At 42.5% G+C, this 25,393-nt stretch overlaps 1 protein-coding gene and 1 pseudogene across 1 annotated transcript in view; one reads left to right on the forward strand and one right to left on the reverse strand.

Annotated features, from left to right (window-relative positions):
- Window positions 1–19,003, forward strand: part of LOC111977130 (rhomboid-related protein 1) — a 53,238-nt gene extending 34,235 nt beyond the window's left edge. The window contains exons 5-7 of the mRNA XM_024006448.2: window positions 5,230–5,330; window positions 12,111–12,171; window positions 13,000–19,003. Of these exons, the coding sequence (XP_023862216.1) occupies window positions 5,230–5,330; window positions 12,111–12,171; window positions 13,000–13,271 (434 nt within the window). The 3' untranslated portion in view covers window positions 13,272–19,003. The remainder of the gene's footprint in view (window positions 1–5,229; window positions 5,331–12,110; window positions 12,172–12,999) is intronic.
- A 285-nt stretch (window positions 19,004–19,288) lies between these two features.
- LOC111976335 (uncharacterized) lies at window positions 19,289–25,372 on the reverse strand (annotated as a pseudogene).
- Window positions 25,373–25,393: the final 21 nt, after the last annotated feature.

A 25,393-nucleotide genomic window follows, 5' to 3' on the forward strand; every position in this document is an offset into this window, starting at 1 on the left:
AATACATAAAAAAATATAAACAATATAATTATGGAGATAAACTCAAAATACCAAGATGTGAGAAATACTGTACTTTATTAATGTTTCAATGGAACCCACCCAAATCATACAATTATTTAATACAAAATACATTTCACCAAAATCAAGGTTTCATAATTATTGGCACTCCTCATTTAGTACTTAGTGCCACCACCTCTGGCAAGGATAACAGCATGGAGTCTTTTCCTGTAATGTTTGACAAGGTTAAGGAACACATTTGGAGGGATTTTGGACCATTCCTCTATGCAGATCCTTTCAAGATCCTTCACATTCTTGGGTTTGCGCTTATCAACTGCCCTCTTCAACTCAACCCACAGGTTTTCGATTGGATTGAGGTCCGGCAACTGAGATGGCCATGGCAGAACATTGATTTTGTTGTCACAGAACCATTTCTGTGTGGATCTTGAGGTATGTTTTGGGTCATTGTCTTGTTGGAAAGTCCACATACGGCCAAGTCCCAGCCTTCTGGCAGAGGCAACCAGATTGTCAGCCAAAATTGCCTGATACTTGGTGGAATTCATTATGCCATCAATCTTAACCAGTGCCCCTGGACCTCTGGAATTAAAACAGCCCCAAAACATCACTGACCCACCACCATATTTCACCGTGGGTATGAGGTGCTCTCCTTGTATGCATCTCTGTTTCGACGCCAAACATGCTGATGCTGTATCTGACCAAAACGTTCAATTTCGGTCTCATCTGACCAGAGTACCTTCTTCCAATCATAATTTAAATGACGTTTGGCAAACTCCAAGCGCTTGCGTCTGTGTCTTGGGGTCATTAAGGGCTTTCTTCTGGCAACCCTTCTAAAGAGCCTGTGGTTGTGGAGGTGGCGTCTCGTTAATATTCATATCCGAAGCCTTTTAACCAGAGCTGTGCTAGCACGAAGAGGGAGCCGTGTGAAACACTTCTGTCATCCCTACGGACTCCTTTGCTTCCCTTTCTCCCTGCTCCCCCCACTTAACTACAGATGGAGTGTCCCGTCAGCGACTAGTATCAGGTGGCTGCTTACTGGGATGTAGCCATGGCGTTGTGGCTGCTCTGGCCGCTATAAACACTATTATGTTATGACAGCATGCCAGTTTAGCTGCAGTACAACGTGAAGACTGCTCTCTGTGCTGTGTTTCATGGAAACGCATGCGTTTGTTCTGTGAATTCACTTTTGCAGTTCAAATAAACATCAAAGCTTCACTTCCAGCTAGTCTCAACTTGAAAAAGTGGGGGGGGCCGTCTATGGAGAGATCTCCACATTCAATAAATGCTGTATTGGAGTTATAATTGAATCACATTGACTTAATTTTTTTAGGCTTTGAGGAAGACCTAAAAACATCTGAGAGTAGTCTGTGTTAGGGTGACCTACGTCCCCGATTTCCGTGGACAGTCCCCGATTTTTATTGGGGAGCCTTCCCCGGAAATGTCCCTGATTTAGCAATCAGAAAGAAAAAAGTAACTCTGAAGTTAAATCGCAGCTGATATTTCAATAGTCAAACGGATTTACAGTGCATTTGGAAAGTATTCAGACCCTCTGACTTTTTCCAAATTTTGTTCCATTTCGAGCCTTATTCTAAAATGGATTTAAAAAAATCTCATCCTCATCTACACACAAGACCCCATAATGACAAAGCGAAAACAGGTTTTTAGAAATGTTTGCAAATGTATTAAAAATGTAAAACAAATAACTTATTTATATAAGTATTCAGACCATTTGCTATGATACTCGAAATTGAGCTGAGGTGCATCCTGTTTCCATTGATCATAATTGAGATGTTTCTACACCTGTGGTCATTTTAAATTGATTGGACATGATTTGGAAAGGCACATACCTCTCTATATATGGTCCCACAGTTGACAGTGCATGTTAGACCAAAAACCAAGCCATGAGGTTGAAGGAATTGTCCATAGAGCTCCGATTTACAGGATTGTGTCGAGGCACAGATCTGGGGAAGGGTACCAAAACAATTATGTAGCATTGAAGGTCCCCAAGAACACAGTGGCCTCCATCATTCTTAAATGGAAAAAGTTTGGAACCACCAAGGGTCTTCCCAGAGCTGGCCGCCTGGCCAACTGAGTAATTGAAGGAGTGCCTTGGTTAGGGAGGTGACCAAGAAGCCGATGGTCACTCTGACAGAGTTCCTCTTTGGAGATGGGAGAACCTTCCAAAAGGACAACCATCTCTGCAGCACTCCACCAATCAGGCCTATATGGTAGAGTGGCCAGACGGAAGCCACTCCTCAGTAAAGGCACATGACAGCCTGCTTGGACTCTCAGACCATGAGAAACAAGATTCTCTGGTCTGATGAAACCAAGCTAGAACTCTTTGGCCTGAATGCAAAGCGTCACGTCTGGAGGAAACCTGGCACCATCTCTACGGTAAAGCAGGGTGGTGGCAGCATCATGCTGTGGGGATGTTTTTCAGCATCAGGGACTGGGATACTAGTCAGGATCAAGGGAAAGATGAAAGGAGAAAAGTACAGCGATCCTTGATGAAAACCTGCTCCAGAGCGCTCAGAACCTCAGACTGGGGCGTCGGTTCTACTGACTTCCAACAGGACAACGACCCTAAGCACACAGCAAAGACAACGAAGGAGTGGCTTCGGGACAAGTCTCTGAATGTCCTTGAGTGGCCCATCCAGTGCCCGGACTTGAACCCGATCGAACATCTCTGGAGAAACCTGAAAATAGCTGTGCAGCAACGCTCCCCATCCAACCCGACAGAGCTTGAGAGGATCTGCAGGGAAGAATGGGAGAAACTCCCCAAATACAGGTGTGCCAAGGTTGTAGCATCATACCCAAGAAGACTTGAGGCTGTAATTGATGCCAAAGGTGCTTCAATAAAGTACTGCGTAAAGGCTCTGAATAGTTATGTAAATATGATATTTCAGTTATTTAAAAAAATAAAAATAAAAAATCCTTTGTCATTATGGGGTATTGCGTGTAGATTGAGGTGAGGAAAAAATATTTTAATCAATTTTAGAATAAGGCTCTATGTTGAAAAAGTCAAGGGGTCTGAATACTTTCCGATTGCACTGTACATGTACAAATGTTGTCTATCCCTGTTCCAAACTCGTTTGAAGCTGCAAACCTTTTATGAGAACGTTTGATCATTAATACATTGTAACCACAACATGAACCACTGCCAGAAACTGTTTCAGCATAGGTTACAAACTTGAGGGATTCAGAAATTATTAAATGTAGGCTAAGAAAAATGTGGAGGGGGAATCCATTTCTGTATAATAATTAATAACACTGTTTGAAAGGACAAAAGCAAAAATGTGTCTTAGAATTTTCCCGCAGCCCAATTTTTTCCCCCAGATTTTCATTTAAAAAATCTGGTCAACTTAGTCTGTGTGAAAGTTGCTCCAATTCAGTTTTTTCTTGACTTTAAAGAGATCAGAGAGCACATATGCCACTCCGTGTGTAATTGCAATTTCTTGGAACCACTAAAAATGAGGCACCATGGATCTGTACAAGTCTTGAGCTGCTGCACGCATTTCATCAAGCGTTGTATCTTCCATAAATCTATGTAAAATGGACGTGTGAGTGTCGGGGGGGATAAATGACTCAGGAAACGCACTCTGATTACCATCTGTCATCAGATGATGATCACCACCATAGGCTTGACAGGTCGCTCTTTAAGGAGCTGTTATAACTCTCTGTGGTCTCTCTGCGCGCACACACAGAATACCAATGGAACATGTATTATAGATCTGAGATCAGAATGCCGGCACACCCCTGCTGTAATTAAAAAAGTAACTTTTGTTTAATCAGCCCTTTTTCATTTCTGTTATCTGCTCATTTGCATACTTAACGATGGCTGATGGTGTCCTTGTGAGCAACTGCCACTGTAATTTACTGCTTAAGATTATTTTCTACTTCATAGAGAGTATCACTAAAACTATATTTACATGGTGATTGCATTGGCGGGTCAGTAGAACAACATTGTGACACGTTGTGGAATGATTGCTATATCTTTATGGCTTGCACAGTTTCAGACTTGAAAACACATTTGCGACAAAGCACCTAAGTTTCACTGTGTAATTTGAGACAATAATTAGAGTGAAGGGAGGTTTTCATGAAAATTCCTGCTGTAAGTGCTGTGACAATTTGTTTCCTGCACAACTAGACAGTACCTGCTACCCATATAATTACATATAAATATAGTTAAACTGTAGAGATACTTCAACATTTTTCCACTCCAGTCTTTGTCTGGCCACATTAGCTGTTTGCCCCATCATTTAGTTTGCCAGTATCTGAACCACCTTAAATTAACCAATTGTTTTAAGTTCAGTCTTGCAGAGGAATTGGCCCATAGCCATGCTATGCATATTTCTGATTAGACTTTTCTCATGAATACAGACAGTCTTATATGGAATTGATGAAATCATCCAGCTGACTGGTCCGAGTAGCATGTCTATTTTGGGAACCCAATTACATTTATCTTCCAGAGTAGTCAAACTAGGCTTTTGTTGTCATATTAAATGTTGTATAAGGTCATTCATTGGTGTTGGGCATTCACTGACAGTTTTCTTTGGCATCCTACAGAAATTACAAATCTAATTCAATTCTACTCTGCTTATTTCTTTAACACTTTCAGTCATTTGTGACAGAGAATGTTTCAAAAGCCAATGCTCAAAGTTTCAGTATATTCTGCATGGGATCAAGAGGACTTCATAGTATCATGGCATTATAGCTCGACAACATCATAAAGAATCCCTCTTATGGGCTCTGTGTAGTGTGTAGATTGTGGTTTTTGTAGCTGCCCATGAGTTTGATATGTGTCTAAGTATATAAAATGACATTTTATGACTATGGTCTGTTCTGTTTAACATGACTGTTCTATTTTATGGGCCTCGTGGTGGTGCTGGGACCTGCACTACAATGTAAGCATGTTCAGCAGCTCAGAAGAGAAAACCAAAGTATGTGGGTGTAAAGAGGGCAGGTCGACTCATGCCAGACAGACAGACGGGATGTGTTATTTTGGGTTCTGGGGGATGTTGGAAGAAAGGTGACTGAAACTGCTGTTTGATGAGTAACCTAACCCTCTCTTTTTTTTTCTCTCCCTCCCCCAACATGTTCCTCTTTCACTCATGCTTTCTCTCTTGCTGAACGTCTTCTCTATCTCCTGCCATCTTGCTCTGTCTCCTTCTCTCCCTCCCCTCTTTCTCTCTCCATCTCTCTCTCTCTCTTCAGGTTCCTTGACGGTGTCCATCACAGACATGCGTGCTCCAGTGGTGGGGGGCTCCGGTGGGGTCTATGCTCTGTGCTCGGCGCATCTGGCCAACGTCGTCATGGTAACTGCCGTCATTATTGCCTCCATTGTTACGCTTGATAACAGTATCAATGGAGACAAAATGTCAGAGCCATCCCCTTGGAGAGAGCTCCTCCACACAACATCCTCCTGTTTTTTTATGTGTTTAGATAGACTGCTGTGCTTGCCGTCATCCTGAAGCTCTGCAGGTGTGAGTGGGATCTTCAATAGAACCGATGAGTTTTCCTAAGTGTTCCATGCCCTCGAGTGCAGATAGAGAGTGGGTACCTATCACAGGAGGTTGATGGCACCTTAATTGGGGAGCACGGGCTCGCAGTAATAGCTGGAGTGGAATGAGTGGAATGGTATCAACCACATGGTTTCCATGTATTTGATGCCATTCCGTTTGCGCCGTTTCAGCCATAATAATGCACTGTGCTTCCCATCAGCAGCCTCCTGTGGTCCCTATCAATATGACGAGATAAGGACTTTTTATAACTGACTAAGAATAGCTTTTTTGGATAAGCGCCATTAAATATTCCAGAACCCCCATGATCACAGCTTGTCAGAAAGGCCCTCTGCAGTGGGTGCGTGCATAGACTATTGACTTGACTTGAATAGACCTTAGCTACTCTCCACTATTTTTCCAACAAAGGATGTTTTTATTCCACCCTTAAACTGTTATTCATTGTTTTCCTTTGTCATGTATCCTTATTTCCTCTCTATTTAGAGCCAAATCCGATGCATATGGGAATATTAAAGTAAATCTGTTCCTCACTACTCTCTGGATGACTGGTCTGCCAAATGTCCCTGCAACAGAAAACATCAAATGTGTGATCACAGTGTTTGTGTGTGTGTGAAAGTCAGGATCAGTGGGTCTGGATGTGTGATGTCTCATCACATTCTGTCAGAGGACTCAAGGCTGTGTAAGAGCTGATGAATCACTCTTAAGTAGAGTAGGCCTTTACTACGGGCAAAAGACATGCCAACAAAGTCTAACTCAAAATGCATCAGCAGCCACAGAGCAAAGAGTTTAAACTTTGGTCCCTGTTCCCGGCAAACTAACCCACTGGTCACACACTGGTTGACTCATTATTACGTCTTGTACTCTTGATTTTTGTTGTTTTTTCTGATGTTTTCAAAATGTTTGGGTGAGTTTTGACTCGTTTGTGTCTCAGGGGGTGGAAGTCTTTTTACTCCAGTGGACCTCACCTGTCTGTCTGAAGGCTTGTATCATTGGTTATGTGGATGAGATGATTAAACTGAGGTTTTGACTCACTGCTGTCAAGGCCATCAAAATGATCTAGGTAATTTCCTGTTAAATCGTCCGAATGCCTCTTCGTTAAAGTTCAGACTGAACAAGAAATCTGCACCTCCCCAGCATTTACTTTTTATGTATGTTGCTCTTATATTTTATAGGAAACTTTTTTAATCTACTCATCCAAAGATAGTGAGAAAAACTTTCAATTTTATTCACCGCGTTGTGGGTGTGTGCCCCATATGTAAAAAATAAAAAAATAAAAATACTATAGTTAACTGGAGCTATTGCTATATTTATATACTATACTGTAATGCTTTTGCGGACTGAACTATAGTATTCACTGTAGTGTTTTTGCGGACATGACTGTAGTATACTATAGAATTCACTGTAGAGTTTTTGCGGACAGGCAGTGCTTGACTTGGGCCAGAACTGTCCGGAGCGCCTTACCGGCATTCCAGCTCCACTATAAAGTACCCTATCACCGGCCCAGATTCACACACAGAGGCAAAAAAGGTTGCTCAAAGCAGAATGGCGGGATCTGCATTGACTAGCAATGGAGAGTGGGCATTCATTTCCTGATTCCGGTTTGTTCAAGTTTATTTGCCGCTAGTCTGTGAATCTGCGTGATCGTAGGCTGTTCGATTGAAAATGCACCAAAACGAATGTGCATAATGCGCTGTTCCAAGTTGTGAAATGAGGGTTTGTAAGGTCATGGAAATTAGCTTCATAATTTTTGTTAATATAATTCATGAAGGCACACTTTGAAAGATTAACAATCACTTACAAATCAACATATCAGGCATTATCAGAATGACCTGTAGGTCTGTGTGTGTGTGTGTGTGTGTGTGTGTGTGCGTGCGTCAGTGCGAGGTGCCATTGCCCGAGGAGAGAGAATGCGACATTTCAGCAGCAGGTATTAAATACTGACAGACAACAGACTAACTAAATAGCTAAGTGGAAACAGGTTCTCTGGAGTGATGAATCACGCTTCACCATCTGGCAGTACGACAGACGAATCTGGGTTTGGCAGATGCCAGGAGAATGCTACCTGCCCCAGTGCATAGTGCCAACTGTAAAGTTTGGTGGAGGAGGAATAATGGTCTGGGGCTGTTTTTCCTGGTTCAGGCTAGGCCCCTTAGTTCCAGTGAAGGGAAATCTTAACGCTACAGCATACAATGGCATTCTAGATGATTCTGTGCTTCCAACTTTGTGGCAACAGTTTGGGAAAGGCCCTTTCCTGTTTCAGCATGACAATGCCCCAATGCACAAAGCGAGGTCCATACAGAAATGGTTTGTCGAGATCAGTGTGGAAGAACTTGACTGGTCTGCACAGAGCCTTGACCTCAACCCCATCGAACATCTTTGGGATTAATTGGAAGGCCTAATCGCCCAACATCAGTGCCCGATCTCACTAATGCTCTTGTGGCTGAATGGAAGCAAGTCCTCGCAACAATTTTAATTTAATTAATTAATTACAACTTTATTTAACTAGGCAAGTCAGTTAAGAACAAATTCTTATTTACAATGACAGCCTACACCGGCCAAACCCTAACCAGGACAACACTGGGCAAATTGTGCACTGCCCTATGGGACCCCCGATCACGGCCGGTTGTGATACAGCCCGGGATCGATCCAGGGTCTGTAGTGACGCCTCTTGCACTTAGACCGCTGCGCCACTCGGGAGCCTAAATGCAATGTTCCAACATCTATTGGAAAGCCTTCCCAGAAGGGTGGAGGCTGTTATAGCAGCAAAGGGGGGACCAACTGCATCAACTGCATATTAATGCCTATGATTTTGTAGTGAGATGTTAGACAAGAAGGTGTCCACATACTTTTGGGAATGTAGTGTACCTTGCTTTGAAGTAGTCAACCTTATTCATTTGATCCCTGATTCATTGAATGAGGGAATAATTTTACAAAGAAAACCAAATACTCTTATGTCGCAATATTTTATATCAACTGTAGCAACCATCCTCCAGGATGCTACTGGGTGTACAGGCTTTTGTTCAAGCCCTGGTCTAACCAAATTGTAGCCTAAACATCAGCTGCTCAACAGGACTTTGATAAGCAGTCTTGGGTGTTTCAGGGCTGGATCAAAAGCTAAGCCTGCACACCCAGGAGCTCTCCAGATGGAGAGTTGACCACATGTTGACAACATGTGACTAACTGTGCAGTTCTACTTTGTGGGGGGTTAAGTGCCTTGATCAAGGGCACAGCGGCAGGAGATGGTAAGCCTACATGGGATCAGAAACAGCAGCCTTCTAGTGTCAATAATGCTACTTTTTCATGTAGGCTACATTCATGGAAAATGTGTATGAACCCTTAAGTGGATAATCAGATGTCTCTATAGCATAATGTAATTTGTGAATTTCGGTGAACGTAGTCTAATGGACTGACTTCTTTCATCCCAAGTCAAGCACTGCTGACATGACTGTAGTATACATTAGTATTTACTGTAGTGTTTTTTGCTGACATGACCGTAGTATATATACTATAGTATTCACTGTAATGTTTTTGTTGACTTTACTTTAGTATTCACTAGTGTTTCGATGACATGACTCTAGTACTCTGCAGTATTTAGTGTAGTGTTTTTTCGGACATGACTAGTAGAAGAAGAAACTGTATTAGGAAGCCAAGATCAATGATATGAGGAAAAAAACTTTGGAGTACTTTAAATGAAATTATGGGCAGAAAGACATTCAACTCCATCTTTCATTGAATCAGATGGCTTATTCATCACAAAACAATTTGATGTTGCCAATTATTGGGGAGGCAGGTGGCCTAGTGGTTAGAGTGTTGGACGTGTAACCAAAAGGTTGCAAGATCGAATCCCCGAGCTGACAAGGTAAAAATCTGTCGTTCTGCCCCTGAACAAGGCAGTTAACCCACTGTTTAGGCAGAGTTGCAAAGAAAAAGCCATATCTGAGACTGGCCAATAAAAAGAAAAGACTAAGATGGACAAAAGAATACAGACACTGGACAGAGGAACTCTGCCTAGAAGGCCAGCATCCCGGAGTCGCCTCTTCACTGTTGGCGTTGAGACTGGTGTTTTGCGGGTACTGTTTAATGAAGCTGCCTGTTGAGGACTAGACACTCTTGCTCAGTTGTGCATCGGGGCCTCCTACTTCTCTTTCTATTCTGGTTAGTGCCAGTTTGCGCTGTTCTGTGAAGGGAGTAGTACACAGCGTTGTACGATATCTTCAGTTTCTTGTCAATTTCTCACATGGAATAGCCTTCATTTCTCAGAACAAGAATAGACTGACGAGTTTCAGAAGAAAGTGCTTTGTTTCTGGCCATTTTGAGCCTGTAATCAAACCCACAAATGCTGATGTTCCAGATACTCAACTTGTCTAAAGAAGGCCAGTTTTATTGCTTCTTTAATCAGAAAAAGTTTTCAACTGTGCTAACATAATTGCAAAAGAGTTTTCTAATGATCAATTAGCCTTTTAAAATGATAAACTTGGATTAGCTAACACAACGTGCCATTGGAACACAGGAGTGATGGTTGCTGATAATGGGCCTCTGTACGCCTATGTAGATATTCCATCAAAAATCAGCCGTTTCCAGCTACAATAGTCATTTACAACATTAACAATGTCTACACTGTATTTCTGATCAATTTGATGTTATTTTAATGGACAAAAAAATTGCTTTTCTTTCAAAAACAAGGACATTTCTAAGAGACCCCAAACTTTTGAACGGTGGTGTATTTTTTGTTATGTGTCGGAACCCAGTAAGCCTAGCTGTCGCCCTTGGCGTCGGCTAATGGGGATCCTAATAAATCAAATAATAAATCAAAAACACCTGCTGACTAGGGTTAGCTAAAATTTCCCAACTACCAGACTACGCCAGTTACTGTTTAATTAGAGAAACACCTCGGCCAGAACATAAGACACACATGTTCGTAGCAGGCCACCTATTGAGTTGGGTCAACAGTTCTGAGCAATGCAACGGACCAGACAACACCTAAGCAAAAGTATAACATGTTTATTACAATTGTAACACCTAAACTTTAGACACGGGTTCTAGGCCCATTAAAGGGAAACAGTACAGAGGCAGATATAAAGAACAAGCTAAGTTTATTAAAGCTTGGAGGATTAGGTTTGCTTGTTTGTCAGATAACACACATTAACAAGAGTCCACCAAAATGACTTCTTAGATGTGTTACTTCCACTAGTATCCCCACAATCGAGGGATACTACAGTGTGTAGAATATGATTTTCCAGTATACTACAAAAATCTATAGTAAGCACTACACGATCGAGGGATACTACAGTGTGGAGTATAGGATTCTACAGTTTACTACAGAATTCTATAGTAGGTACTATAGAATTCTATAGTAAACTGTTGTATTTGTTGTGGGGGTGTGTGCGTGCATTATCATTAAATTATGTTTGTGTGCAATTCTCTAACTTAAATCATCCTGCGTTTGTGTATATGTCACTCATGTTTTTATGTTTGTGGTGTTCATCAGATTCCTCTCCCTGAGCGACAGGGCTCACACAAGTACAGTTACTGTGCGTTCCCGAGATATCTCCGAATCTAAAAGCTAGTGATGGAAGTTTGTTCGTGTATGAAAGTGGAATACAAGTCTTTCAAGGAGAGCGTATAGAAATAATGTCGAACTGTCTTTACCTATAGTGTAAAAAAAWATATATATATATTGAGCGACAAGCTAAAGACAATAATAGGATGAAATGAGATGAGCATTGCTCGTAAGAATGAAGACGTCTAAAAACAGACACTTCTTTTCGGAGCGGACGGCGTCTTTTGACATATATTTGACATATTCAGCTTTCAGAATATTGTACCACAAGCACCCTATTATCCCCTTGTCTCTGTGGCGGTGCAGCTTCAATCAAATCCCTAAGCTTGGTATTGAGACGGTCAAAATGGAGGATACACTTCTCTCCATCGAGAGCACAGTCATGTAAAACAAACCCTGCTTCAGTAAGGAAAACACTCATCACTTATTTGTGATATTATTGCACTTTTATGAGGCCCTGCCGTCCCACAGGCATATCAATCACATGAGCAGAGTCATGTTTATAGGACTCCACTTTATTGACTTTCTTTAGTATCTTTAATCTTGCAAGGCGCTCAGCTCTGCCTGCCTGGCTTCCTCTGCATGGAGAAAAACACTGCTGCTCCCTCCGGTTCTCCCAGGACCCAGAGGACATGAAGAGGGATGTGATTTGTGCAATTCTTCATCCTGTGGAATAAATATGTTATTGTGAGGCAAAAGGCTTTCGTTTTATCCCAGGAGGAACACATGCTTTTTCATTGGGCCATTCTCATCCTCCATTGAGGTATCTTAACCCTGATTAATAGATCGTTAGCGAGGTGAAACCACCAAATGGAGACCAGCCAGGTGTATAATTATTTCTCTGTCTAGTAGGCCTATCCTCATCCTGCCTGTATTGAAATGGATTTCTGATCGCTCTGTGGTCTACACACATCCCTGACAGAATACAGAGATGGTGGAGATACTGTGTAAGCTGTAAATATGCAGGTCTTTGGAACTGACTGTGTTTGACTTGCCTCTTTCGCTCTGTGTTGCAGAACTGGGCCGGCATGCGTTGTCCATACAAGCTCCTCCGCATGATTCTTGCGCTGGTGTGCAGTAAGTTTCATACTATATCTATATATCCATTCCATAGCCACACTGTATTCATTCTCGAGAGCCATTGGTGTTATGGACATAGCAGCATCCAGACATAATTGGTGTGCGTATAACACCCCTTAACTTTAAGCCTTCCTCATGTCCACACAACTGCTGACAGTATAATTTAATTGCGAGGTAATTATGACTTGAGTGGGAGTTATTGGCCTCCTAAAATTGAGATATTGTTCTAGTGCAGTCGTTAATTGGGAGGAATGAGTGGTCCTCGGGTTGCATGTTGGTTATGTTGTATTTTGTTAAAATGATATTACTCATGCTGTATGGCAGCGACTTTTCCCCACATGGGGGCCAATTCACTACGACTTCCGTTACTGTTCAATATGTCCCCTCCATCTGTCCCTCGTCTGATTCTATACCTCAACCTAGCCTATCCTTAGCCAGAACCCTATCCGTTAACATAGCCTTAGCCTTATCATGGCCCTAGTCTTGGCCAGAAGTGTAACTCTTATGTAATCTGTACTCTGGCTTTTGCTTTCAACTGAACTGTACTCAAAACCATAAATCTATCTGCCAAATCCCACATTTCAACTGATATTGATGACTTACGATACAATATACTTTATTGTCCATTTACATGGAAATTCATTTTGTGATGTCAGCACACAAATACACAAACACCATACAATATATTACATGCATTAAGGAAAACTGGAAAGTTAGTACACAAGTCACAAATGTACATTTTCACATATCAAATCTGAATCTTATGTCCCACTGTTCAGTAGCCTAATGGAGGAGGAGATAAACTTCCTCTCTTTTCCATTGCAGTGAGTTCGGAGGTGGGCCGTGCAGTGTGGCTGCGCTTCTCCCCGCCCTTGCCCTCCTCAGGGCCCCAGCCCAGCTTCATGGCCCACCTGTCGGGGGCGGTGGTAGGCATCAGCATGGGCCTGCTCATCCTGCGCAGCTATGAAGAGAGCTTGCAGAAGCAGTGCTCCTGGTGGGTCATCGTCTTCTCCTTCATCACGTTCCTTCTCTTTGCCATCTTCTGGAACATCTTCGCCTACGAGCTGCTAGGGGTGCAGCTCCCGCCCGCTCCCTGACACCAAGAAGCTCCCTCCCACTCCATTACATTGTCCCTCTCATTGCCATATGTCAAGACCCATCCACTTTACCATATCCTTTTCCTGTTCCCTCAGCCAACCTCCCAACAACACCATTCAAAACACAATATGTTTTTTCATTTAAAACTGTACAGGGCAGGAATTATTCTTTCCATGTACCCATATCATCAAAAAATGATATCTGTTTTGTGGTGGGATGGAATTTGGTAGCAACATATGCAGGTGAAACCTGTGTAGCTCTCTTCATATCCTCATTGTGGAGCAGCTATGTAAAAAGGGAATCCCTTTTGTCTTTTGTGTTGAAGCTTTACCCACCTCAAGGTGGAACCTGTCAGTCAGCCATTTTGATTAATACCCATGCAGCTTCAGATCTCCTGTGTTCAGAGTGGGTTCATGACCCTCTAGGTGCTTCTTACTGGACAGGTGTGTGTTCTGTCAGTATCCCTCACTGCCCCTTTTAAAGCCATGAGGCAGTAGGGAACCAGTGTTCTATTGCTCAACATGCACCTAAACACAAGATCTACACTGTGGAATAATAATAGGAATTCACAGGAATAGATATTACATGTAACAAGGCATGCAGCTAGGAAGTATAGAGGTGGAAAAGACAAGAGGGGAGAGGGAAAAAAATTAAATGCTGAAACTGTGACATCCTTTCTCCTCACTGTCACCACCGTGGTGCTCATGTCCCTAGTAGCCATTGTCACTCTCCTTTTCCACCCAACCTAAATGCTTCAGCAGGTTAGCATAATCTCTACCAGTACCATATGCTAACCTGCTAAGCACCAGCATCTCATCTAGCTAATGCTATAAGGTCGTAACTAAAACGCTTGCCCTGTGCACCCTGGACACACCAGCCCTCACCCTTCTGTGTTGCCGTCTCCAAGAACAACCACTGCCTGATGCTGTAAGTCGGTATGGGAACGCAAAGAGAGAGATGCACACACTGGCCTCTGTCAATTCTCACTCTAACACACTGAACTGGGGAGGGCAACGGACATGTTATCATCGCCTGACCTCTGACCTCTGTCCCAGCGGGCTTTGGGGTCGGTCTGTCAAGGCCCAGTCTATACCTCAGTGTCTCATTCTTAGGGACTGTACACTTTTGTAAAGGAATGTAAGCATCAAAAAAAGTATTCATAATTTATTTCTGTTTTTCCTTTGATAGTGGATGTGGATATTATATGTTCATAATTTAAGAGTATATTTAACGGTGCAGACTTAATGCTATGATTGTTCTTATGATTACTCTTACAATACAGCTTTGATCCTCTGAAAATAGTCAGCGAGCAGAAATCCCTGGTTACTATGACGAATGAACACCAATGACGCAAGTTACACTCGTCTTTATAAATCTTAGTGCTCTAAAGAATAAGCCATAAAAGAACCAATTCAACATAGACATGGAAAACAAAGGATGAGTAAAAACAGTCAGTGCCTGATTTCTGGTATATGCTTTGGTGAATGTTTCTGCCATGTAGTCGTCATTATTAAGGTCAAAGCTGATCAAATATTGAATATGTTATGTGGTAAATGAAAGACAGGATGACAAAGCCAAACTCTTTGTGCAAGAACATGCTTGAGAAATGCTGGACTGTTAAACATGAAATATTTGTTGTTAAACACATCTTAACAACTTGGTTGACCGATAGAATATTCAGACACAGCATTACTGTATGATAGACAGATTCCAAATCACCCCAGTGTGGTGATGCCTGACTAGTCTTTTTGGGTTAATGACACATTTTGGATAGAGTAACATGCCCCAAATTAGCTCATTGTCTGAACCAAGCATTTTCTAAACTTGATATTAATCTTTTTTTTCAGTTTGTAAGTTAATTCATGTGAAAGGTTTCTTCTGACTGCTTTAGAGAAGTTTTAGTTTCCAATGTTGACAGTTGGTCTCAGACATAATCCTCAGCATACATGATTGTCACTGACAGATGATACTCGTAAACTATAGAATCCATCGGACATTAACACAGAAAAGGCAAAGGGGCCTACATATGGGCTAGAAACTAAGTATTGGTAAAACTGTTAATAGGAGTAGGAACCTTCCCGAAAATGAAAACTAAACGACTAAAGGGGATGATAAAAGCTGAAGTACAAGGTACAAGCTTCCATTTCCCCACCCTTAAAAACACACCCAGGTCTCCGTTAAGTTATTTGTCAACCGGTTGTTCTTGAATGAATGTGTGATCAGTCTCAAATAAGTCTCCAATTCTGTATTCATAGACATGTTTATTTTTTCTTTCTTTTCACCATGGCGTATGAGACAGCCGTCGGAGGAATTAAGAAGTGCATATATCTTAATTAAGCAGGCAGAGAAGTCGACGGGAGTAGTCTATTACCCGTCTGTAAGCCAAATTACTTCACCTTGGGCTGCATCCAAACACGGCAGTACTAACAACACATCTTCTACAAAAGCCAATCCAATCCCACTCTCCTTTTGGCTGAGATGTCTCTGCTTTGTCCAGACATCCGAGGATCTGGGGGGAGAGGCATAAATGCTGTGATGAAGGAGCAAGTGTCATCTACAGGCTGACATATGTTTAGATGGTGCCAATGTGTGTCTCCAATGCTTTAGATGGTGCCATGTGTGTGTCTGTGAGCGATGGCGGGAGAGGGGGAACAGAGGAGGAGGATTGGAGATGGCACCACTCATAAAACACCATTGGGGTCAAAGCAAGTGTGTGTGCCTTCATATCTTGTCTTATACCCATCACAATGCCTCGGGCGTCAGAAATGATGTATGGCTGTTACGTGGGGCTCTGTTCTACCAGGACCCGGGGCTCCACCACTGTAAACATGATCTATTTTTCTTTAAGTAGATGTGAAAGGCTGCATGATGTTGATTTAATTGCTGTCTTTTATGTGACATATTTGTTTTCATCGACATAGGGGGGCCTGGTGAAGAATAGGATGAGCAGGATAGGGGCCAGCCAACCATACCATGTGATCCATTATATAAATGATGCTCTATTGATTAGAACCCCATCACCACCTCTTTAGTGAGTGGTCTACTGACCACGCCCCTCCCCCTTCACATTCACTATATATAAACAAAGCTATGCGGACACCCCTTCAAATTAGGGGATTCAGCTATTTCAGCCATACCCATTGATGACAGGTGTATAAAATTGAACACACAGCTATACAATCTCCATAGACAAACATTGGCAGTAGAATGGCCTTACTGAAGGGCTCAGTGACTTTCAACGTGGAACCGTCATAGGATGCCACCTTTCCAACAAGTCAGTTCCTCAAATTTCTGCCCTGCTAGAGCTGCCCTGGTCAACTGTCAGTGCTGTTATTGTGAAGTGGAAACATCTAGGAGAAACAACGGCTCAGCCGTGAAGTGGTAGGACACACAAGCTCACAGAATGGGACCGCCAAGTGCTGAAGCGCGTAGTGCTTAAAAATCGCTTGTACTTGGTTGCAACACTCACTACAGAGTTCCAAACTGCCTCTGGAAGCAACATCAGCACAAGAACTGTTGGTCGGGAGCTTCATGAAATGGGTTTCTATGGCAGAGCAGCCGTACACAAGCCTAAAATCACCATGTGCAATGCAAAGTGTCTGCTGGAGTGGTGTAAAGCTCGCCGCCATTGGACTCTGGAGCAGTGGAAACGCGTTCTCTGGAGTGATGAATCAGGCTTCACCATCTGGCAGTCTGACGGACGAATCTGGGTTTGGCAGATGCCAGGAGAAAGCTACCTGCCCCAATACATAGTGTCAACTGTAAAGCTTGGCAGAGGGGGAATAATGGTCTGGGGCTGTTTTTTATGGTTCGGGCTAGGCTCCTTAGTTCCAGTGAAGGGGAAATCTTCCATACAGAAATGGTTGGTGTAGATCGGTGTGGAAGAACTTGACTGGCCTGCACAGAGCCCTGACCATAACCCCATCAAATACCTTTGGGATGAATTGGAACACTGACTGTGAGCCAGGCCTAATCGCCCAACCTCCATGCCCGCCCTCACTAATGCTCTTGTGGCCGAATGGAAGCAAGTCCCCGCAGCAATGTTCCAACATCTCGTGGAAAGCCTTCCCAGAAGAGTGGAGGCTGTTATTATAGCAAAGAGGAGACCAACTCCATATTAATGCCCATGATTTAGAATGAGATGTTCAACAAGCAGGTGTCCACATACTTTTGGTTATGTAGTGTATGTGTCAGTGTCCATGAATAGCCTAACATTTTGAAGGAAGGAAGGATCGTTATTGAACCACATCACCATTAAAGGACGTCACTGTTAAAACCAATGATATATATATAAACCCTTGATTGCTGATGCTAATGTATGTATTGGCCAATGACAGGCTTTGAAGCCACTGGTCGGCCATATTGGCATTTCTCAGAAAAGCAGTCCTCAATAAGAATGAATGGAATTCTATATCTTCTCTAGTGTGTATATATAAATCATTGGTTAAAACAAAAAGTGGGACCAACATACCACCTTGCCATGTGCCCTCCATTTTCCTTGGATGCATCAACCCCATAGTTGACATCATTCTATGGGGCCGCTCTCAAACCACTTTCCCTGTTCATCCTTTCTGTGTTCATGTCTAAATGCAACATAACTTTTGTAGCAAGCATATTTGAGATTTATACTGTTATTAGATACTTCAGACTCTTGTGTTTTGACATCAGTGAGCTTTTTTGCACTTGTCGTAATGTGGTCAACTGAGATGTCATCGTGCCAATATGTTATAGTGCCATTTTGTTCTTTATGCTTTCATTGGTATTACCTCCTTACCCCAATTTTTTGTGCTCTTATGGATAATGCCTTGTTACAACTAGTGCGTCTACATCCTAAACTTAGCAATGGGAGAGGGGGCTTGGCTTTTGCGTTTGTGTGTGATTAAAGGCATCAGGTTATGAGGGTCACTGCACTGCGTCACTGATCTGATCTTTATATAGTATGGATATGTAGATCAACCAACCTTAATTATATCAATATGCAGTACCTGCTCTAAGCTGATGCTTGTGAACAAGCAGGTTGCCTTCTCCCAGTGTCAGTAGTGTACTACTTGAACATGGGGTACTTTAATGCTGTACTGTATGAGGCAGGCTACTGTAGCTCATTAGACAGATAAACTGTTATTTTAAATAAAAATCAAAGCAAGCAAACCAGCGTATTACTTTTTCAGTATCAACTTCTAATATTAAATAATTTGAGCGCAGTGGAATCCACACATGTTTTGACCAACATACAACAATCACCAGTGCTGAATAGTTATCCAAGTTGTTTTCATCTATCTCTAGACCATTATAATACCAGTATATGGAGGTTTTGAATGCAGCATATGGTACAGTAGTTATGGATAACTGAGGCAGTTTGGTTTATGGTCATATGTGTGCTGCTGTGGTAGTTTTCACTGGCTGTTCTCTTGCATTGATAAAAATGTTGCCAAGCTTAGGAGGTTAAGTCTCCAAATCCAGACCAGAGGTTGTACCAAAACAGCGTTTACAAAAAAAAAAAGAAATGAATAGAGAGGCTATTTTTCTCTGGGTCACAAAATGTATGTAAATATGGATAGTTTATATTAAATTCCTCATTAATTATTTAATGATGTATTGTACTTTTTAAATGTTCTGAATTGAACCCTTTTATATTGTATATATGTATGTTTTATTTTGTACTGTTCATTGTACTTGCTTTAAGTTCGGAACAATACGAATAAAGAAACATACTGTGGAAATGTCTCATCTTCCCACTGCTATATTACTAGCCTCCTTGTCATTGTACATATCATCAAGTGGGCACTGGGCACTACACATTGTGGGTACATGGGGTGAGTTAACCAAACACAGTGCCAGATGCTAAATCAATCCTGTTTAATATCAAAGATTTATTTGCAAGTTACACTATACAAATCTACTGTAGACGTAAAGACAAAATACTATATTGTCATGATGTTGAGGTAGCCTTCTTTCACCAGTCATATTCTCCAAACTTAAAGGCTTAACAAGGTTGTTTGTTGAAGTAAAACAGGGTTTACTTTGTCCTCTGTCTCTTAGCTGGCCTGTCATTGGTCTCTGGGTCTGTCTTTTTCCTAAGGCTGCTCGCTAGATTGACGTCCTTCATCAGGGGAAGCTGCAGCTGATTGGCTACAGCCCATGCCCACAAACACAGCTCCACCCTATGGGGCGTCCATTCCTGTTCACTGTTCACTGAGCGAGATGGAGGAGGCGGGTCAACAAACAACATCAGCATAGACTACAGCACAGGGTTTTCACATCCCACCCTCCTGTCTCTTACACAAACAAACCAGGAGCAATGGACATGGAGCAATACTACAATGTTGCAGATAGATCATATTTTGACCCACTGAATATGTATCCACAAAAGTGCATTCCAGAGCACAGGTTCACACTCTAACCAAGTTCCTATCACCTTTGTTTAACTTAACTGTTTTACTTTTAAATTCGGACTAGGTCCCAAGAAACAAAGAGATCTTCTGTTGAATCTGACAATTAATCTTGATGGTTGTACAGTCGTCTCAAATAAAACTGTGAAGGCCCTCGGCATTACTCTGGACCATGATCTCTCTTTTGACGAACATATCAAGACTGTTTCAAGGACAGCTTTTTCCATCTATGTAACATTGCAAAATTCAGAAACTTTCTGTCCAAAAATTATGCAGAAAAATTCATCCATGCTTTTGTCACTTCTAGGTTAGACTACTGCAATGCTCTACTTTCCGGCTACCCGGATAAAGCACTAAATAAACTTCAGTTAGTTTTAAACACGGCTGCTAGAATGACTTGACTAGAACCCAAAAATGTGATCATATTACTACAGTGGTAGCCTCTCTACACTGGCTTCCTGTTAAGGCAAGGGCTGATTTTAAGGTTTTAATGCTAACCTACAAAGCATTACATGGGCTTGCTCCTACCTATCTTTCCGAATTGGTTCTGCCGTACATACCTACACATACGCTACGGTCACAAGACGCAGGCCTCCTTACTGTCCCTAGAATTTCTAAGAAAACAGCTGGAGGCAGGGCTTTCTCCTATAGAGCTCCATTTTAATGGAATGGTCTGCCTACCCATGTGAGAGACGCAGACTCGGTCTCAACCTTTAAGTCTTTATTGAAGACTCATCTCTTCAGTAGGTCCTATGATTGAGTGTAGTCTGGCCCAGGAGTGTGAAGGTGAACGAAAAGTCACCGGAGCAACGAACCGCCCTTGCTGTCTCTGCCTGGCCGGTTCCCCTCTCTCCACTGGGATTCTCTGCCTCTAACCCTATTACAGGGGCTGAGTCACTGGCTTACAGGTGCTCTTCCATGCCAATCCCTAGGAAGGGTGTGTCACTTGAGTGGGTTGAGTCACTGACGTGATCTTCCTGTCCGAGTTGGCGCCCCCCCCCCCCCCCCCCCTTGGGTTGTGCCGTGGCGGAGATCTTTGTGGGCTATACTCGGCCTTGTCTCAGGATGGTAGGTTGGTGGTTGAAGGTATCCCTCTAGTGGTGTGGGGGCTGTGCTTTGGCAAAGTGGGTGGGTTTTATCCTGCCTGTTTGGCCCTGTCCGTGGATATCGTTGGATGGGGCCACAGTGTTTCCGACACCTCCTGTCTCAGCCTCCAGTATTGATGCTGCAGTAGTTTATGTGTCGAGGGGACTTAGGGTCAGTCTGTTATATCTGGAGTATTTCTCCTGTCTTATCCGGTGTCCTGTGTGAATTTAAGTATGCTCTCTCTAATTCTCTTTCTCTCTTTCTCTCCTTCTTTCTTTCTTTCTTTCTTTCTTCCTTTCTTTCTTTCTCTCTCTCGGAGCACCTGAGCCCTARGACCATGCCTCAGGACTACCTGGCCTGATGACTCCTTGCTGTCCCCAGTCCACCTGGCCGTGCTGCTGCTCCAGTTTCAACTGTTCTGCCTGCGGCTATGGAACCCTGACCTGTTCACCGGACATGCTACCTGTTCCAGACCTGCTGTTTTCAACTCTCTAGAGACAGCAGGAGCGGTAGAGATACACTGAATGATCGGCTATGAAAAGCCAACTGACATTTACTCCTGAGGTGCTGACCTGTTGCACCCTTGACAACCACTGTGATTATTATTATTTTACCCTGCTGGTCATCTATGAACATTTGAACATCTTGGCCATGTTCTGTATAATCTCCACCCAGCACAGCCAGAAGAGGACTGGCCACCCCTCAGAGCCTGGTTCCTCTCTAGGTTTCTTCCTAGGTTCTGGCCTTTCTAGGGAGTTTTTCCAAGCCACCGTGCTTCTACACCTGCATTGCTTGTTGTTTGGGGTTTTAGGCTGGGTTTCTGTACAGCACTTTGAGATATCAGCTGATGTAAGAAGGGCTTTATAAATACATTTGATTGATTGATTGATTTGTGTGTGTGAAGCCATCTTGTTCAGATAGAGTGCATAGTGTCTGGCTGTGTACTGGAAGGGCCTCAGTCCAGGGACACTTTCAACAGCCTTGTTGGGCATGAACGCTGCCTGCTCCGGAGCTCCTGGTGCCAAAACAGCTGGAACAAAACGGACTGTCAGTGATAGGCCAAGTTAATTTGGCCCCTGGCCAGATTTCTGATATTTCCTGAATATTAACGTTTATTAAGGCTGCAGTGTGAGCTTTGTTCAGCTTGCTTAATCCGATTGAGAGCGCCACTGAACCAACTTTGACTAGGTTACTTTTTTCTACTCTTGATAAGAAGAAAAAATATCTGCCTTATTTGTCAGTATTAGACAGTGCCTAAAAAAGCATTTTCCACTCCAGACCCCTGCCCTGGCCCCTAGCTGCTGCTGACCTGAGGCGGTGGCTGGGCCCAGGGCTTTGAGAGAGCCGAGTTCTGTGATAGCTGCCTGTATGTCAGGGAGGAAACTGAAGGCCTTTCTGGAGCAGTTCTCCATATCTCCTCACTGTTAGTGGCCACCAGCTGCTGCAGCCACGGGCGGAACTTCCCTTCTGCAGGGGATAAAGTGCCAAGACATTTCACAACCGGGAGCAGGGAGTTTAAAGAGATTCCTCTGCTCATGGAAAGTAAATAAAGCACAGCTTTATTTATCTTAGTAGGAGATGTTTTCATTTCACATTATTACCTTGAATTTCAGAAACATCGAAAAAATGGCATGCACCACTTACTATTGAGTCAATAAGGCTCTGCATCTATCTGCACTACAGTACTTACAGTGAGAATCCACTCCATCAGTTTCACCAGCTCTGGTTGGGTGATATTTGTAAGGGCACACAGTGATGGCTGCATGCAGCTCCTCTTGATACTTGGCTGGAGACAAGTCTCAGACTCAATATCCCGTGTTAACTTACATCAATCAAAAAGCATGGCAAATAGTGCTCCATTCATCGCTGTACAGGGTTAATGGTGGGCTGAAACTACCTCAGACCTGGGGAGACAGCACACACAAGGGAATGTTGTTATTACCCAAAACTCCTGAGGGGGTGCTTTTTCCCCTGACACACACTGCGAGGACTGCCGCTGTCTAAACCTTCATGCATTGGAGAACAGAAACCATAGTTGACAAGCCTCATTCTCAGTTCAGTACTCTCTGTATTGATATTAATTTTGGCCAAAAATAGCATATTCAATGGATGCCCATGAACTGAAACTGTATGGAAGAACACAAAAAATGTATTCAGCTGCAACTTCAAAGACAGTCATGATGCCAGAATAATAAACGTTAGACAAACACTTACCATGTGTGGCTGCAACCTGGTCTCAGAGCATTTCGTATTATTCTGTATGTAAATCCGAGACACTCCATTTAGTATGATATGTTGCATTCGCATCATTCGCCCAACCACCCTACTTTCGCGTTATATGCCCACCCACCCTACTTTCTTTAAGTAACCATCTGTCTTATGTATGGAGGAGAGATTTGGAAATGGTGGCGAGTAGTGCGGGCGAAATGAAGGAAATTGAGAAGAAGTTGGTGAAGCAACAGCTGTGCTGGAATGCGACCAATATTGGTGTCAGTTCGCATAGTATGGAGTGGGAGGATGAGGGTCAAGGACCGTAATGGTCAGTAGTGGAAATTCATAGGAAGAAGAGAGATCGTGATACAGTAAGCAGTGGAGCATCTAGTAAGGAAAGCATAAAGACGGCCAAGGTAGGAAGCAAGAGTAATGATGTGGTAGGGTGAAAGTGGTGATCGTGTTTGATGAGACCACAGGGTCTCATTTACACCCTATCTGACTAACTATTGCCATAGAGAAATAGGTAGGTGAAGTCAAATTAGTTTGGTTCATTGGAAATGGTCAATTGTTAATATGAGTAATTAATATGAATAATTCCCAGATTGGGAATTTGGCAAAACACCAGGGTTAACACCCCTATTCTTACGATAAGTGCCAGGGGATCTTTAATGACCTCAGAGAGTCAGGACACCAGTTTAACGTCCCATCCGAAAGACGGCACCCTACACAGGGCAGTGTCCCCAATCACTGCCCTGGGGAATTGGGATATTTTTTAGACCAGAGGAAAGAGTGCCTCCTACTGGCCCTCCAACACCGCCTGTGGTAGCCAGGCTCAACAAGAGAAGATTCTGAAAATGGAAAAGCTTAATGGGAAGAAATTAAAAGCCATGTTCCTGGTGCTTATGCTAGACTGAGGGGAGTCATCACTGAGGTCCCAATATCTATGTCCGTAGATGATATTAAAGAAAATGTGAAGGCGGGAAGAGTGATTGAGGCCAAAAGGTTGATCAGTAGGAAAGAAGGTCAAAGAAGTGAAAGCCTATCAGTGCTGCTGAGGTTTGAGAAGGTTATGCCTGGAAAAGTACAGAGAGGATTCCTTAGTTTCAATGTCAGAGAATTTGTCCCATCTGTATATGCCAAAGAATGGGACATGTAGCTGTTCAATGTAAAGGAAAGAAAAGATGTGCCAAGTGTGGAGGAGAACATGATTACGGTGAATGTGGGAGCAAAGTGAAGGTTGAGTGTTGTAATTGTGTTGGGGAACATTGTGCATCATTTGATGGATGTCAGGTGCAGAGAGAGGCTAGAGAGGCTCAGAGCTATATAATTAGTCATGCTGTATCGTATGTAGAGCCTGTAAGACAGATTGGTGGAACTACAGTGTGGAATGATGGAGCTTCCACGGCTGCTCCTGTACTAAGTGGACCTAATGTCGGTGCTGGGTCATTCCTAGTAAGCGGTGCCTTTTCTGTCCCCAGGAAATATCAGTTCTTATTTAGTGTAAAATGTGGATTCCAAAAGTCTTTAAATATAATGTCAGGTGTCCATTACCTTAAAAACACCAAATATGTATCCTGAAAGGGAATTTTATGCATTTTAAACACTTTTTGTCAGTGGATGTAGATGTTTTTGCCATGTCCCCAGGTGTTATTTTATTTTTATTTAACCAGGTAGGCCAGTTGAGAACAAGTTCTCATTTACAACTGCAACCTGACCAAGATAGAGCAAAGCAGTGCGACACAAACAACACAGAGTTACACATGGGATAAACAAACGTACATTCAATAACACAATAGAAAAGTCTATATACAGTGTGTGCAAATGTAGTAAGATTAGGGAGCAGCAGCATGTAGACTACAGTATAAGCCTTAAAATAATAAAATGTTTAAAATGTTTCTTCATTATTTTATAGTGCTAGTTGAAGTATCTTTCATCAATAATTTTTTTCCCATGATTGTTGTATTTATTTTATTTAAGATTTTCTGTTTGTCCCTGATACCACTTTCCACCCTGTTAGTTTGTTGTAATTCTCCATTGAAGAAAACAACCACTTCCTACAATGATACCATATTCAGGAAATGTCATCATTTCTTTGGTGCGAAAACAATGGTGCGAAGCTAAATAAATATAACCACTCAGTTGTATCTATTTGTCATGTTTCATGTTGTTCGTCTGTAGGTCCCACTCGTACATTTCCACCCTGCTATTCTAAATTATAGACAAAAACATAATAAAATATATATATTTTTTAAATATGTTTGATAGAGAAGTTAAAATCCGGTTCAAGTGTTTACCATTATGCTAGCTCAATTTTGCTCACTCACAGAGCTATGGCTAATTTATTGATTGATCGTACATTCCAGCACAGTACGTGGCGGCATGCAGTTAAACGATTGTTTGCGGACCGCCATGATATCGAAGAAGAAAATGAA

This window comes from Salvelinus sp. IW2-2015, linkage group LG17 (genome assembly GCF_002910315.2).
Source record: "Salvelinus sp. IW2-2015 linkage group LG17, ASM291031v2, whole genome shotgun sequence".
Lineage (NCBI taxonomy): Eukaryota > Metazoa > Chordata > Actinopteri > Salmoniformes > Salmonidae > Salvelinus > Salvelinus sp. IW2-2015.